The sequence below is a fragment of the Cibotium barometz genome, chromosome 8 (assembly GCF_041138505.1).
Source record: "Cibotium barometz isolate CiBa-2024 chromosome 8, ASM4113850v1, whole genome shotgun sequence".
NCBI lineage: Eukaryota > Viridiplantae > Streptophyta > Polypodiopsida > Cyatheales > Cibotiaceae > Cibotium > Cibotium barometz.
The window spans coordinates 39,909,987-39,923,481 of record NC_141053.1 but is presented as its reverse complement, the minus strand read 5'-3'; the positions used below and the strand labels follow the sequence as shown (position 1 = coordinate 39,923,481).

Below are 13,495 nucleotides of genomic sequence, written 5' to 3'. Positions count from 1 at the left end.
TACCAGTTGTACTCACTCCTTGTTATAGAGAAATCAGATCTTGGACCCGTGAACACTTGTACATATAAATACTCCAAGAAATACAACTGTATTGAGGGGGAGGGAGTCCTTTCCAAGAAATACAACTGTATAAGGAGAGGGAGTCCTTTCCAAGAAATACAACTGTATGAGGAGAGGGCCAACCCTTTCTGGAAAGCCGCCACCCCTCCCCTTCAATACAGTTGTATTTCTTGAAGTATTTATATGTACAAGTGTTCACGGGTCCAAGGCCAGATTTCTCCATAAAACAAGGAGTGAGTACAACTAGTAAACACTAAGATTTTGTCGATGAAGAATCAGTTGTCAAAGTAGACAAAGTCACACGCCGTCTCCCACCTTCACTGGGTGAACACCTGTCCTCACTAGTCTTCTAGGACCGTGCACCAACAGGCACGCCCGTACTAACGCCTGGGAAGGTGAAGCACCACTAAGGGAGTAATACCTAGTGCTCCCGAGTCAGCTTTGCTCCCAGTTTTTCTCATATCCAAATAACCTTCGTTGGCTCCTCAAAATGTGAGGACGCGATCAGGGCAATCATGGGAAAAGTCACCATCCCGGTGGCCTTACTTGATGAAGGCAACGGACTGTAATAATTTTTAGACTTGTGAAAACAACATTTAATTTTAATAATAACTAAATCTAAAAATACAAAAATAAATATCTAACAAGAATTCAAATTTAGTTCTCCAAGGAGAAGCTCATCCCCTTTCTAATGCACTCCAAAACTGTACGTCGATACAAGGACCGCAGATTCAGGACAGCAGCTGGTATAAAGCAACAACTAGTACAGCTCTGTAGGCGGGTGCTGGCAACAACAGGTGCTAGGTAGCAATTGGTACAGCTACAGGTACAATCGGGTACAGCAACCGCAAGTGGACACAATTGCAGGAACAGTCGAGCACAAGAACAGCATGTACAGTCGAGTTCAAGACTGTAAGTACCATCGAGTATAAGACAGCAAGCGGGTGCAGTAATCCAGGCCAAGTTCAAGCATCTAGGCTCGGATACAACAACAAGCAAGTACTTTCTATCAATCACCCTCTCACCAATCATCCACGTGTGGGAAAGAAATATTTCTCCATGCAATACATGTTATAAATATTATTATTAAACCTTAATAAGGTTGGGCACCCACATTAAATCAAATGTCCACCCAAAGTTTTAAATGTGTGTGAACACCCAATCTTATAAACATTAAGGTTTACATTACTTAATGGATTTTACATTTGAAAAGGCCAAAAAGGACAATACTTACCACCTGTTCACACGCCACACCAACTCGTCAACAAACAACACACCCACGGTACACTGGGGACGTCCCCGTCTAGTGTATTGGCACAACATAGCAAACAAACACACGAAAACAAGTTTAAATGCATGTGCACATGTAATGGACGAAATCTCCCTTTCATGAAACTTGTACAAAGATTTCTTGTCGGGCACAAAACTGGTGCGACAAAAATGTGAAGTCTTGGTTTTCCAATGGAGTGACAGTCCCATAGGCAAAACACAAGTCCAAGCACGAGCCTTCCTATGGAGTGACAATCCCATAAACAAAGCTCGGCACAAATATCAATCCTACCATGGAATGACAGTCCCATGGGTACGACGAAATCTTGGTCATACATCGGTGGCAACAAACAAGCTCCCGTCCATATGGCACAATACTGGTAACACACGGGTTACAGAAAACTGGTTCCTGTCCATGTGACACAAGATGAGTGACCCTTTCACATGGCACACTGACCTAGCCACATATGAACATGGTACAAATCTGGCCGCTCTATGGAGTGATAGTCCTATAGAAGTGGCTCCAGAAATGGAGATGGACCAAATGGTAACATCCCCCCGGTTTCTAAACAGAAGACCTCAACTGAAAAACCTCAAGATATGCCTGCAAAAGCTGCAGGCAATCAATAAAATAATCCTTATCTACCAACTTTGCATCAATGGATACGTAGTTCTTAAATTTCACAAGGTATCTCTTGATAATCTTCCCATGTGGTAGCTTTCTCTCCTTGTGAAATACAATCTGCTCTAGCTGGAGGATTTCCTCAAGCTCATCAATCTTGGGCGGATATTGTGTGACAGGCTCTTCCGAATCTGGCCCCACATACTTCCGCAAAAGACTCACGTGAAAAGCATTGTGAATCTTCCAATGGCTGGGTAAAGCAAGCCCATAGAACACTTCATTGATCTTTTCAATCACTTCGAAGGATCCATAATATCGAGTAGAAAGCTTAGGATATGATCCCTCTCGTCATGGTCTCTTCCGAAGCCTAGCTTTCTCAAATTTCAACAATACCCAATCACCTACCTTCCTTGACTTGCATGTCTCTTCTATACTTGTCGGCAGCCCTCTTATGGTTATCTTGTGACCTTGCAATGGCTGTCCGCACCTGAGCAAAGGCTACATTAAAGTCACGTACATACTCATCGGCTGCAAACATCTCATCTTTTGTACAGAGGATGGGTGGCAAAATCACTCTGTCATAAATAATGTCAAACGCAGTCTTTCCCGTGGAGACATGTACTGTGTTATTGTAGGCAAACTCTACAAGTGGAAGATACTTCTCCCAAGCACTCTTTTGATCTACCACATAACACTTCAACAAGTCCAACACGGTAAAATTTGCAGCCTCACTTTGACCATTTGTTTGGGGGTGATAAGTAGATGAGAACTCAAGCTTAGTGTCCATGTTATCAAATAAAGCCCTCCAAAAGAGGCTCATAGTCCTAGGATCTCTATCCCCAACAATGGACTTAGGCATACCATGATGCTTAAATATGTGAGCAAGGAAAAGCTTCACCATATGATCAACTTTAATGGTTTTCTTAACAAGCAAAAAGTGAGCTTGCTTGCTAAACCTGTCAACTATGGTCCAAATAGCATCATTCCCATGCTGCGATCTAGGTAAGTCCATAGTAATGCTTTTCCATGGTTGTGAGGAAATAGGCAAACACTGAAGCAAACTTGGAGGCTTTTCCCTATCAAATTCCACCTTTTAACAAGTAATACATGCGCGTACATAAGCCTCAATGTCTTTATGCATGTTTGGCCAAAAGAAATATCTTTCTATTATACGTGTCGTAGGTAAAATACCTTTATGACTAGCATAAGGTGAAGCGTGACATTCCTCCATAACCTTTGGACGCATATCCTTGAGAGATGATACCATGAATGAGTGCACAAAGCGGAAGCAAATAAGCACTAGAGTGTGCTGATCAGAGAGTGCAAGAGAGAGAGAGAGAGAGAGAGAGATATGAAGCAACTATGCTGAATATATTGAAGTGATACAGTCCCAAGCAAGAGACAAGAAGAGTCTCATAAGTGAGGGAGCAAAAAGAAAGACTAGACTATGAGAAAAATGGGAGGCCAGCCCACCTATTTATAGGTAAGAGAGGCTGACCAACTGGACATGTGAACCTGGCCGACTGGACATGGGTCTGCTGGCTGACTGGAAAAAAGGTACCCAAAATGGAAAAAATCCCAAAAAAATGTACAAAAATGGAGTGGCCAGCCCACAACCAAGGGCCATGAAAAGGGACCAAAAAGGAGACTCCAATGATGAGCAGAATCTAGGGATGAATGTGCTAACAATGAGGAGCAAAGAGGGCTGCCGTCCCGAGTGGTGCAAGCTCTGGTGACACGGGTGTTGCGTACCAAATCTGGTGTCGATGGTGAAGATAAGCAGAGAGTGGGCTGCCGTCCTAATGGTGTGATGTAGCAGAGAATGGGCTGTTGTCCCGATGGTGAGAGCTAAGGCAAAAACGCTGAAGTGCTCTATGTATAGCAGAAGGGGCTGTTGTCCCATGAGCTGTGGAGAAAACGCTGATGTGCCGATGTAAACGCAGATGTAAAACCCTGATGTAAGTGCTGATGATAGGCTGATGTAAAGCCTGACATAAGCACTGAACGAAGGCTGATGTAAACGCAGATGTAAAGCCTGATGTAAAACGCTAATGTCAGTGCTGATGTAAATGCTGAAGGTATAGCAGAGAGGGCTTCTGTCCCAAGGTGTGGCTTGTAGCAGAGAGTGGGCTGCTGTCCCATGTAGTGGCCAGATGAGAAACGCTGATGTGCTAAACGTTAGGCGGGGATGATGAAGCTGCGTTGTGTAGAGCCCGACAAAGTAGCAACAACAACATATGGTACCGGATATGTGCAATGAAGAGGTACACCATGGTGAATAATGAGGCAAGGCTTTATATACATTGGGGGACTGCTGGTCGGTCAGCCTAAAGGCTATCGGCCAGCAGCATAGACATAAAATCCCTAAATAAAACCAAAAATCCCCAAAAAAATCTCTTTTTAGGGTTGGGAAAAATATTGTTTTCACACACCCCCTCTCAGGCCAAAAAGGGGACCATGAGAGAAGATGAGAGAAGATGATGGATGCCAGGGTCCCACACTGACACACTAGCAGGAGGAATGTATCCCCCTCTGGAAACAAAATCTAATAAAGTCAGAGAGGGCGATCGTGATGGCAAAGGTGGTGAAGATAAATGGATGTACATGGGTTGATTGTCTCCCAAAGCAAGATCTTGAACGGGGCTCTGCATTGAGTAAGAAGTCCCATTCCTTGAGGGGTCCAAATCAGAGTTTTGAGAATCAACTTCTGGTGAGAGAAATTGGTCCTCCAAGAGTGCGGGTAGATGATCCATGCTGTATGCTCTCAAGGTCTTCAATCCCTTTGTTCACGATAGCTCTAATACCATGTGAGGGCAAAAGGACGAAAGGACTAGATGTACGAGAGATCAAGGCAAAACAACACAGCATGAAATATGTGAGTGAGTCTATATATATTGGTGAGTGAACATATGTGCAAGAGCCCTATGATGTGAGGTGACTCTGAGTAGAAAGACCAATGCAGAAGCAGAGATGATGTCAAAGCTGAAGCTTCGATGATGACGAAGGCTCGCATTGATGTGAGGCAAGGCACTCCGGGAGGTGGTCAATGTCACAGGCTCGCGTCGGTGGAAGCAGAGGCACTCCAAGGTGGTAGTGGTAGCGGAAGATGAGGTGATGCAGGCTCTAATAACAAGGGTGTTGCGGTACCTGAGGTGGTGGATGAAGAGTAGAGAGGGCTGCCGTCCTGAGTGGTTGTGGTGGAGCAAGCTCTGATGACAAGGGTGCTGCAAGACCTAAAGGGTTCAAGCTCTGGTGACAAGGGTGTTGCGTACATGAAGGGTGCAAGCTCTGGTGACAACGGTGCTACGTACCTGAAGGGTGCAAGCTCTGGTAACAAGGGTGCTGCGTACCTGAGGTGGTGAGGAGCAGAGGGCTGTCGTCCCGAGTGGTGTAAGCTCTGGTGACACCAGTGCTGCGTACTTGATCTGGTGTCAATGGTGACGATAAGCACAGAGTGGGCTGCCGTCCCGATGGTGTGATGTAGCAGAGAGTGGGCTGCTATCCCAATGGTGAGAGCTGAGGCAAAAACACTGAAGTGCTCTTATGTATAGCAGAGTGGGCTGCTGTCCCATGAGCTGTGGAGAAAACACTGATGTGCTGATGTAAGCACTGATGTAAACACATGTAAAACCCTGATGTAAGCACTGATGATAGGCTGATGTAAATGCTGATGTAAGGCCTGATGTAAGCGCTGATGATAGGCTGATGTAAAAGCTGATGTAAGCACTAAATGTATGCTGATGTAAACGCAGATGTAAAGCCTGATGTAATACGCTGATGTAAACACTGAAGGTAACAGAGAGGGCTGCTGTCCCACAGTGTGGCCTGTGGCAGAAGTGGGCTGCTGTCCCACGGTGTGTCCCGTGTGGTGGCCAGATGAGAAACGCTGATGTGCTGAATGTCAGGCGAGGATGATGATGCTGTGTTGTGTAGAGCCCGGCATCAGCAGCAGCAGCAGCAGCAGCAGCAGCAGCAACATATGGTACCGGATATGTGCAACAAAGTGGTACACCATGGCGAATAATGAGGCAAGGCTATATATACAGTGGGGGACTGCTGGTCGGTCAGCCTAAAGGCCGTCGGCCAGCAGTAAAGACATAAAATCCCTAAATAAAACCAAAAACATATGTCATCAATAGAAGTCATGTGAAAGGCCAAGGGTCACCCCTTTGGGACTGACCTAGGGCTCAATCATGTACAAGCATTAAAGCAATCTTCTTGTACCATATGAAATACAAGAAAACCCTGACACCAATCTCTCTCTTCTTCTCTCTCCTCTATCTCAATCATGTTTGATAAGCAATAAGCATCTTGTTCTTAATCAAGCTTAGGGCTGTGGATCAATACAGCAAGACTTCAGCGCATGCAACATTGGTATCAGAGCATTCAGGCTCAGCCACTAAGCATAGTCCCAAGGAAGGTGCACAGTTCCAGCAAAAGAATACAGCTCAGTAGCAGATGGAGTGGTTTGCAATAGGCGAAGCCAAAGAAGGCATTCCCTGAGGATATGTACGCATAACCATACAGCATTAAGCTCTCAGATTCAGTTCCAAAAGCCTAGCAACATCCATGATCAATTCCAGGTGACCCACCACTGTGTTATAGGTAAGGGAAAGCAAGCATGGGGACAATAGTGGAACAGACGCTCACTTCTTTAGCAAGACTTAGAAGTGGAGTTCAGAAGTGAAGGTGTTCAGACAAAAATATCACGTAAAGTCAAAGCCAGTCAAAATAGAAGGTCAAAGTCAATAATCCAAGGAGGAAGGATGACAGAGTGTCCACCCCGTCATCAAGTTTGGCAAGAGGGAATGTTACGTGCACGCCCGTGCCATGGCTAATCTCCACCATGAACTATCTTAATCCTTGATTAAGCTTCAGTTGGGACAGCATGTAGGTTGATTAAGCTTCAGTTGGGACAGCATGTAGGTCATCATCTTCATCATTAGCATCAACATAAACATCAGCAGTAGCAGCACATCATCATCATCAGAATCACTATCATCATCGTCATCGTCATCGTCATCGTCATCAAGGGAGGTGGAACCCTGTCAGCAGCCAACAGAATGTCCCAACCAACCGGCAGCCAAGCACCAGAAGGAAGGGCAACAGGACAGCGTAGCAAAGCAGTTAAGCACAGCAAATATGGGGATTTTCCTCAGTACCATGTCCAGCAGCAAGCCAACTGCCTTCGGGACTGGCCAACAAGCTCCTCCAAGCATATATAAATACTTTCAGTAATTATTCAGCAAGCTAAGTCATTCATTCAATTCATTCCCTCATCCATCATAGAAGTCATGTGAAAGGCCAAGGGTGACCCCTTTGGGGCTGGAATGAAATACAAGAAAACCGACCCCAATCTCTCTCTCTTCTTCTCTCCTCTGTCTTAATCATGTTTAATCAACATCTTGTTCTTCATCAGGCTTACGGCTGTGGATCAGGACAGCAAGGCTTCCACGCATGAAACATTCTTTGCACATGGATCAGCTCCAGCATTTTCGCTTTGTCATTTTCTTTCAGTTCATTTTAGTACCCATGATGATGTATTCCATGGACATGATGTAATCCTTTTGGTATCATAGGTCATTTTGGCCTTTTGTAGACGTTAATATAACTTTCTTTCTTTCTCTATACGACGGGAGACTAGTGGGCAAGTAGTATTGTTGTAAGCTAGTTGCACCCAACTGCCATGTCATCATTGCCACGTGCCACGCGTCACCTACGTTGTCCAACCTTGCCCCTTGACTACTATCTCATCTCTGGCTCTACCCTACACACTCATGGGTGTGTCACATATATTTTTCCAATGGGTTTGATACCAAGACCTTTGCTGCAGCCTTTGACAGGACATGAGGGGGTTCCTTAGATAGTAAGGGGATTCTTCGTGACCAAGACTGTCAAGTGTGTTAGCCCACAAGAAGACTTGCTATTACCTGCAATCGTGGAGAGATCCATTCTACATACAATTTGTAGGGTGCCTTTCCCTCGCTTTTCAAAATAAAATTTTGGACACATCAATAGGTGTGCCTAACTTTGAGCTCAACAGTTCAAGGTTGGTCGGAGCCACACTTTGACAGATGGACCTTTCTTTGGACACAAAAGGCATCATCATATGCAAACAAATTGTGCATTGTAGAGCCATGAGTTGCTTGAGCCAATCCTACAGTCACCATCAAAGAAGTAACAATTCTGCCTCTGGTTGTTATCCTTGTTGAGGAAGGGTTGGCCAGTGGTGCAGCAGGGCCTTTGTCTCCACGACCTTATTTCAACATGAGCCACTAACCTTTTTTCTACAAAATCCAGAACCCTTGTTTTGACATAAGCAAGAGAGCATATCACATGGATCACAAGTGCTTTTTGGAAACAAAAATATGCTAGGTATAAGTGGGTCCATAGCCATACAGAAATTACGAAGTGCAAAATGTGAACCAAGACAAAAAGAAATGGTGGGGCCACAGAGAGCACTCACAAGGCTTTCAAATGAGAGAAGTTCCCTAAAATTGGAGGAATCGAACCGTAAAGACTGTTTTGATGGAGAGCCCTGAGAACATGACCTCTTGTAAGAAGCTCACAAAAGAAGAAACAAGAAATTGATAATGATCTCATTACGCTGGCTACCAAAAACTTACAATCTTTGTAGTTGATCAAGCTTCCCTAAATCAGGGGCTATGTTTCCCCATAGCCTATAGAATGCAAGATTTCTGCTTTGAAACATCCCATCAAAAGTTAGCCAATTTCAATTCGGAGCAATTCTTATTGAAAAGTAGAGGCTCTGCAATGTGCTTTTAAAGAGGGATTACTGACTCACAAAGAAACCACGCGGCCTGTTTGGCTATCGCAAGTGACTCCATGCCAATCACATGGGCTCGAATCATCTTCCTTCCATTGAGGTAGCACTTCATCTGAATTTTTCAAGTTCATTTTAAATGCCAGCAATGCTTTGCCTGAGGGTGCAACCACAAAGGACAGATATTTATAATCAGTAGTTGTGGAACCTCATATTATGGGTCTCCCAACGTAAAAGCCTTACAATCATGTCTATGAGCTATAATACTGCAACTTTTTGTCTCTAATGGATCTAGGAAGTGCATCATGAACACACCATCAGGAGTTAGAGCATGGCTGTGACAGCTCAACAATCCCAGCACCAGAAGGTACAGTAAGTCCAGTACTTCCACTCTCATTTTGTTTCCAGGTCAACTTCCTACATTGAGTGCATAGTTCACCTGCAATAGAGAGCATAAATGACTAGAGTTAGTGTCCCAAACTTAGGTCACACTCAAGAATCAAAAGAATATAGAACAGAGATACCCTTGCCCATAAAGAGGCAGTTTCACTATCTACAAACTTCACTCACTCATCCCCACACATGCCTCCAACCAAGACACTAGTATGATGGGATGCTTCAATATATAGTGTTACTCTGTCAACCATACCATTGCACTACTTATGACAGTTTAATTTGTCAAGTTTATGCATTCAGACATTGCTACACATACTCTCTAGCAAAGCACCTAAATGCAGTCCCTCTAAAAAATACAGAGAATATCTCACTAGCTCGTTCGCACTCTGAGAACTTGATGAAGTCATGGTTACTATCCAAGGGTTTTTATCTCCTTAGCTCCAAGAGTGCGTCTTCATACCATGCAGCTCATGAATACCTTTAACATAAGCAGACATGAGTGCTCACTTCAAGACCATTCCATGTAGACACTTTTCAAATTGAATCAAAAGCAGCTGCAATCACAACTATTGGCTTCATACAACCTGCCCAACTAGTCTGTGGACTTGCAGAATACAGCAAGCGCTGTGCCTGTATGATCCTTCAAGTTACATCCAAGGCTGGATCTATGCAAGCTCTATGATGTTCACTGCATTAGCAGCAATGCTAGCAGAACAGAACTGCAGAGCAACACTTGCTGGCATTTTCAAAACCAGTTGATCTGGACGCCAAAAATTAGCCTCTCAGTAGAGGAAACCCATCACATTGCCTTTTTTGTTCCTGCTCCAAGCAGAAAAGCAAAAAGCTTATCTGGCCCTCTTTATCCCAGGGTACACTGCATTGAGAACACTCCAGAGATTGAAGCTCAAGGACGAGGTAAGTTAGGCTTTGTTGATCCTGCATCAGAACAGATACTGAGAGTACTAACTCATCATCTGCTGCGCAAACAAGCTTTGAAGCACCTGGGCAGAAAAAGGTATGTACAGATGAAGGCAACCTTGGACAGTTTTCCTTCTCGTATTTGCTGTAGGGTTTCTTGACAATGTCTAGCGCAGAGGGGCCAGGGTTGGTATCTGTCGCCTGATCCCTTCCTGCCTGCGAGTGCAAAGGCATGCGATGAGGATTAGTAGAGTATAAAACTAAACTACATGCCCATAAAGCTGTACAACAGTGGGTGTGGGTCAAAACGACCCACCTCTCTAAACAAGCCTCGTGAGGCAATGAGACGGGAAAGAGATGAGGGCGACCAGAGTTGTAAAGCGTAAGGTAAGATGGGATGAAATGGGCGATGGGGCTTTAGTGCTGTGAACAGTTAATGAACAGCCCAACTGGCAAAGACCCAAAAGGCAGAAAGCTGCTACAATGAAATAGCCCAAAAAAGCGAAGGAAAAACTTTTATCTGAGGAAAAGCAGAAGCTCACAAGAAAGCAAAAAAGCAGAAGGAAACCCTCTCTAATGAGAAAATGCAGGAGCCCGAAAAGCAGAAACCCTTCCTGTGATGACAAATGCAGTTGCCCAAAAAGCAAAAAAGAAAACAGGTGGTCACCCTCTCTAATCAAAAATGCAGAAGTGCAAAAAGCAGAAACCCCTTCCTAACGAAAAAAGCAAGTGCCCCCCCAAAAAAAAAAAACAAATGCAGAAAGCCCAAAAAGCAGAATGCAGAAGCAACCCTACCGGATGAGAACTGCAAGGGCACAAAAGCAAAAAGCAGAAGGGACAATATTCCTGTTGGGAAATGTGGGAGCCCAAAAAGCAGAAAGCTGAAGCGGCAGGACCCCCGAAAGAAAATCCTTTCGTGAAACCTGGTGAGAAGTGCAGGGCTGAGGGGCCCAAATGCCTCCTTCGTGAGAGCCCAAACAGTAGAAAACTGCAGGAACAGTAGCGGGCAGCCCTGCCTAGTAAGAAAAGGTAAGAGGCCGTAAAGAGAAAGCTCCAGTGGGTGCAGACTACAGAGGAGAACAGGACGGTGGAACTGTGGAAGCCAAAATGCCCAGTTGTTTATGATATCAACCCACAGTGATGGGGCCAAAATCTAGCTTGGGTGTTGCGGTTGTCCATCTAACTTGGGGCAGTTAATCTCGGTGTGAACGGATAGCCCAGTTTTAGGTCTGGGTTGTCTTGTGTAGCTCTCCTTGCTTTCCTCTAAGGTGGGGACCTTTCCCCTGCTGTCCAACCCTTCCCTTTGCCGGTAGCGTGAAGCTATTGCACGTGATGACGAGTTGGTAGCCCGTGGTTTGAGTGAAGGAGAGTAGTTGTACACTTTATTTCACTCAAAGGTATGCCATAACACCACATAAGGGCTCTTTCATATGATATTAGAGCCCTCTCCCGCCGCAAGACTAATGTGGCGAGTAGGCGCAAAGATGTGATCGTGCTCCCAGGCTGGGATTTGAAGGGAGCCAAACAACATTGCAGGAGTGATGTTTACTACCGTGAAAATAGCTTGGTACCTACATTTTTTAAAGGTGTAGTGGGAGTTCGAAGGGACAGGCAAGGAAGAAGCAAGACCAAATCTTAACAAAATTCTTCCCCATTTACCCCGGGGCATAGCTCTTATGCATGTACGATATCACAAGCCATTAAGTATAAGGGGTTACTTCCACATGTACTTAACTTGGTGAAAGGACCAACTAACTAGGCCTTGGTAGCATTTCTTCATCCACCATCAATATGGGCTTGGCAACACACGCTTACATATAAGGGGTTATTCCCACGCATTCTTAACTTGGCAAAAGAACCAATTAACTATGCCTTCATAGCATTTCCCTATCAACTAAAGTGAGTTTGGATGGTCAAGTTTCATAACAAGACCTTGAAGGGGTTTAGTTGAGGCCAACGATGCTCCAATTTTAACTTGGCAAAAGAATCGATTAACTATGCCTTGATAGCATTTCCATATCAATTGAACTGAGTTTAGATGGTCAAGTTTCATACTTAGACCTTGAAGGGGTTTAGTTGACAATGCTAGAGTTTGCCATGGCGGCAGACACATGTTCAATTTGCGGGCATTCGCGGTATGGTTAACAATTTGGTAGGTTGGTTGGACAACAAGCCATGCACTTCGGTAGCTTGTCAAAAAGTGGAACAAAAGGTATGCAAGTAATTCATTAACTTCATCTAGGATTCTATTCTCCTCCCAAATGACCCATGGGAATCATCATCCCCTACTACTAGGATGCCCTGCCACCCAACTAATGGAGGACTCAATAAGCTAGTCTAGGTTGATTCACAAGTCGTAAACTTGGTATTTGATTGTTGTCCATGCACTTCAGTAGCTTGTCAGAAAGTAGAACAAAAGGTATGGCAAGTAATTCATTAACTTTGTCTAGGATTCTATTCTCGTACAGGAATCATCACTCCCTACTACTCGGTTTGAGGGTTATGGGTTTAAAGTGGACTCAATTTCATATACACACGTGCATCTATAATATCAACAAGCCATTAATAAGAAGGTAATTTCATATGCATCTACGACGAGCCTTGGTCCCTGGTGGAATGAGCAAGAGCAAGGAGCATGACTAGTGCTGATGGCTAGCAAGATAATCAGCACATTCATAAAGGAGTAACAAGGGGATTAAGGAGATTACGAGGGAATCGTGGTGGAAACCATACTTGTATTATAATGATATTGGTCCTTTTTATAGGAGATACACCCCTTTACAAGGTGTGTGCATATGTTACCACCACACATGCCACATGTCAAGGCATGATGCCAATTGTCCCTACGTGTCACCTTTGCACATCATTACTTACATAAGATCCTTCTAAGGGGTTGTTTCCACACATAAGTGAATCTACACACTAGCAGTTGTTCACACACATTAGAACCACTTTATTTAAGCCCTAGGTCACACACAACTAAGTGCTAGTTTACACATCATTACTTAGATAAGATCCTTCAAAAGGGGTTGTTCCCACACATAAGTGAATCTACACACTAGCAGTTGTTCACACACATTAGAACCACTTTATTTAAGTCGTAAGTCACACACAAACAAGTTCTAGTTTACACAACCACCTAGCACCTTTTTTTTACTAATCTATTAGATATTTTCACTACCATGGATGTGAATATTCCCAATAGTTGGTAAAGGGGAGGTAGAGTACTTATGACGTTTTCCTTCCGCCTAAATACATCATGAACTTGTCAAAGGGGGTTTCATGCATGTGCTCGATTGTCAAGTTAGACATAGACAAACCAATGATATGATCATTTCACAAGCATTTGAGTGCCATAGTAGAACAAGGCTATGCCTCACAAGAGTTGTAAGATTTTTTAAGCTTAAAACATGGAAGGTGATCAACATCATAGAAAGTTTTTAGCT

At 44.1% G+C, this 13,495-nt stretch overlaps 1 protein-coding gene across 5 annotated transcripts in view; it reads right to left on the bottom strand.

Annotated features, from left to right (window-relative positions):
• Positions 1 to 11,290, bottom strand: part of LOC147636253 (LRR receptor-like serine/threonine-protein kinase FEI 1) — a 47,487-nt gene extending 36,197 nt beyond the window's left edge. Inside the window, exons 1-8 of one of the 5 annotated variants that reach the window (XM_086801688.1) lie at positions 10,366 to 10,504; positions 10,168 to 10,265; positions 9,716 to 10,067; positions 9,503 to 9,609; positions 9,051 to 9,174; positions 8,757 to 8,892; positions 8,578 to 8,649; positions 8,418 to 8,489 (exon numbers count right to left, since the gene is read on the bottom strand). In XM_086801688.1, the coding sequence (XP_086657814.1) occupies positions 8,418 to 8,489; positions 8,578 to 8,649; positions 8,757 to 8,892; positions 9,051 to 9,132 (362 nt within the window). In that variant the 5' untranslated portion in view covers positions 9,133 to 9,174; positions 9,503 to 9,609; positions 9,716 to 10,067; positions 10,168 to 10,265; positions 10,366 to 10,504. Of the gene's footprint in view, positions 1 to 8,417; positions 8,490 to 8,577; positions 8,650 to 8,756; positions 8,893 to 9,050; positions 9,175 to 9,502; positions 9,629 to 9,715; positions 10,266 to 10,365 lie in introns of those variants that run through there. The other 4 variants (XM_086801687.1, XM_086801690.1, XM_086801689.1 and 1 more) reach the window with 4 other exon arrangements.
• Between the last annotated feature and the right edge of the window lie 2,205 nt (positions 11,291 to 13,495).